We start from the raw sequence: 3,530 nt of genomic DNA on the forward strand, positions 1-3,530 counted from the left end.
AAGAGAGAGAGAGAGAGAGAGAGAGAGAGAGAGAGAGAGAGAGAGAGAGAGAGAGAGAGAGAGAGAGAGAGAGAGAGAGAGAGAGAGAGAGAGAGCCCGGCGAGAATCATAGTCGCTTGTCCGTCTGTCTCGCTCTCTTCCTCGCTCGCTCCCCGCTGCTGGAGATATTCCGGGCGGGCGGGCGCGGAGCCGGAACCCCCTTGACCCTTTTCTTTAATTGCGGCATTTTGCGCCGGCGCGCCTGCAGCCCGATTTATAACGCGCCATCCTCGTCGCACGCCCGGGCGGGGAGAGTGAAAGAGGAGGGGTGGGGTGAGAGAGAGAGAGAGGGAGAGAGAGAGAGACGTGTTTTCGGACGCAACTCCAGGGCGCCAAAGACCGTGTAATGGCGCCAAAACGCCCGGAGGGATAGAGAAGTGCGCCACAGACTGCGTGGCGGGAGGGGGTCGGGGCGGGGCGGGGCGAGGAAGGCATTCAGAGGACCATAATGGGGCGCTTGGTCAGCTCGGCGCCGAGGTTTGAGTGCTGCTGGGAGGGACTCTCGTGCACACCTGCACCCAACTATCTCCCCCCTTACCTGTGGGGTAGATGATGATGGTGGGCCTCTTGTTGTGTGGCGCGGCCTGCGGCGCCCCTGCCGGGGTCGGCGGGGTGGGCGCGGCGGGCGGCGCGGGGGCCCGGGCGGTGGCCATCGTGTCCCCTCGCTGCCAACAGAAACAAAACTGCACTGCTACGACTCTGTGGAACGATGAAATTGCATTGCAATCCAATCAGACGTCATTTCGACGTTGGAAGCATCCAGAAAGGACGCGCCCGCCGTTTTCCGTTACAAAACTGCCCGGTCCAGCCAATAGAAGCTCTCATAGCGCCTGATCGATAGGCAACATCCTGCATGCAGTGCACGCGTGCACTGCGGGGTGGCCTACCCCGATTTTCGTAGGCGCCGAGCTCTTTTAAGTTGCTGAACGAATCTGAGAAAGGCGGACGTAATTTCTGGACGATCGCTTTGACCGACATCTAATCGTTTTTCCATTTATTTGACTTTGCTTCGCTCTAATAAATTGGCGGCATACGCAATTTTTGAACGTATTATCCAGCACTTACCTTCGCTGACTACCTGGCGCTCAAGTGAGGGCTCTCCCACAGTGTCGCATCAGCCTTCGGCATCTGGAAACAGAGAGAGAGCGCAGTTCCGTTAATTTGCCTCGTCGTCGCAGCCGCGCAGCCTGGTGCCAACTTAATATTCCGGACGGTGGAAAGAGAGAAGTTGCGGTGCGGTATAGGCACGAGAGGGCAAACGCGAGAGTAATGGGGTGATTAAGGTTGGGGTAAGTTGGCAGAACTGGAGTAAGATTTCCCGCCTGACGTATTATTCCGCAGTTTGCCGCACTGACGCTGTTCCGATGGTGCAGTGCTGCCAACGGCTAGCGGCTGGCGAGCTCTGTGCTCCCCGCGCTGCGCTGGCAAAGTCCCTTTCGCCGACCTCATTTTGCCGTCCGTTATTGCACCCTATTTTCTGCAGTGGGTTGGCAGCTCTGTTCAACAATGGAACCACACCAGCCACACTGCCACACAGTGTCGCCATGAGCACACGCAACAGGCTGACGGGGACGTGGCGGGGCGCGGTGGCAAGGTGTTCCTCCTCCCAAGGGCGTTCCGGGCTTTCCGGACGTTCCGGGCGTTCCGGGGGACTCTGACAGGGCGTCACGTCGTCGGAATGGGCCGGGGCAGGGTATGCCCGGGATGAGCGAGGACAAGGTGGGCGACGACCAGCCGTCTCCGCGACGCACCTTCGACGGCGGCGGCGGTACGCTACTCAGGCCTAGGGGGGGATGGATAGATAGATGGGTGTGAGACAGGGAAAGAGAGAGGGTGCTGAGGCTGACAGCACGTCCCTGATGGCCCTGGTGTCGGCGCCGCTCCCCAGGTGGCGCGGGGGCGTACGTGACGATGCAGGGGGCCACCCGGCACGAGGCGGAGCCGGGCCAGCTCCAGGTGGCGGGCTGCTGTCCGCACCTGGCAGCCCCCCAGGCCGTGAGTCGAGCCCCGCGTCGGGCGGAACATGATTATACACTACGTCGAAATAAAGACATATTCGAGAGTATTGGTACGAGAAACTAATTTCGTAACTTATGTCATGTTGAGATCATGAAGGAAGCCAATGATTCCGTTTTGGCCGACCCGGTTCCATTCGGAGCAGTCGCGCAAACACGTTCACCCAGTACCCAGACAAGTTCATCGGTCCGCAGCGCCCCCCGCCCTGCGTCGCCCTGGTCGAGGCCGCCCCCAGCCCCCGCCTCCACGCGCCAGCGCTGCCGTCGCGCTTCGAGGACATCAAGACCTCCCTCGAGCGCTCGACGCTGGGCCTGTCCAACCAGCCCCTCAGCCTGCAGACCTTCTCCAGGATCGCGTCGACGCTCCAGCTCCAGGAGTCGGCCGCGTCCTCGGCGGGGTCCCTCCGGCCGCCGCCGCCGCTGTCCCTGCCGCCCGCCTGTAGCGTCAGCGAGCTGCCTTTGCCTCCGCCGGGCGCCGAGCCCTGGTCGCGGTCCGAGGCCACCTTCATGTTGATGAAGCAGGAGCTGGCGTCCGTCGCCCTGGGCGGGCAGCCCCCGGGCACGCTGCCGCCCCGGAGGCCATGCCAGTGCCCCTGCGCGGCCGGGGACAGCGTTGGTCCGGGCTCGGCGGCCGGGGCAGGGGGCGGCGCCGCGGAAGACCCGGAGGAGAACTCCCCGAGGTAGCCTCCTCCCGAGGAGGGCAGTGAGAGCGAGTCGTGGTGAACTTCAACATTTGCCGCAACATTAGTAGTCACTTTCCATATTTTTCATTCAACGCTATCCTGCGGCCCTGCAGCAGCGACGAGAACCTGCCGTACCTGGACGCGAGCGACACCATCCCGGACCCCGACGACGAGGACGGCTCGTCGCTGAGCGGGACGGGCTCGGGCGGCTCCACCCCCCGCGGCGACTGCGGCGGTGGCGGCGGCGGAGGCGGACACAAGCCGGGCGTCAACTACTCGTTCGTGCACTCGGTGTACCACACGCAGGAGACGCACGAGGAGGCCATCCTGATCCGTATGCAGAAGGCCGGGACCGCGCAGACCGGCGAGGTAGAGCTTGATCTTTTTGTGTCGTTTGCCGCGTGTCGCCCCCCCCCCCCCGGCGGCGGCAAAAAGGGAAAAGGGTGGGCTGCTGTTGGGGTGGGTGGTTTCGGATTACCTCATATAACGCGGACGAACGATCCCCCCGCTGCCGTTCTGTGGGCGGAACGCGCGCGCTCCACGCACCTCTTGTGACACACGCATCTGCGGTACCTTTGGGGCTCCCCTCTGCTCTGCATGCTCTTCTGCAGCGGCCACTCTCGGCAGCGGTATTCCACTGACAACTGGAGTTTACTTCGCACCCCCCTCCCTCTCTCTCTCTCTCCCCGAGGACCGCGTCTGAAAAATCCATCCTTGTATTGTGCCCCTCTCTGTTGCTCTTCCTTCTGGTGTGCGCTTGGGAGTGAGAGGGTAGAGTTTTCCGGTGTCACCC

At 62.6% G+C, this 3,530-nt stretch overlaps 1 protein-coding gene across 1 annotated transcript in view; it reads left to right on the forward strand.

Annotated features, from left to right (window-relative positions):
- The first annotated feature begins 2,519 nt into the window (after positions 1-2,519).
- Positions 2,520-3,530, forward strand: part of LOC113212325 (uncharacterized) — a 14,263-nt gene continuing 13,252 nt past the window's right edge. Inside the window, exons 1-2 of the mRNA XM_052265229.1 lie at positions 2,520-2,734; positions 2,851-3,106. Coding sequence (XP_052121189.1) covers positions 2,562-2,734; positions 2,851-3,106 — 429 coding nt within the window. The 5' untranslated portion in view covers positions 2,520-2,561. The remainder of the gene's footprint in view (positions 2,735-2,850; positions 3,107-3,530) is intronic.

The sequence above is a fragment of the Frankliniella occidentalis genome, unplaced genomic scaffold (genome assembly GCF_000697945.3).
Source record: "Frankliniella occidentalis isolate FOCC.00 unplaced genomic scaffold, Focc_3.1 Scaffold25, whole genome shotgun sequence".
Classification (NCBI taxonomy): domain Eukaryota; kingdom Metazoa; phylum Arthropoda; class Insecta; order Thysanoptera; family Thripidae; genus Frankliniella; species Frankliniella occidentalis.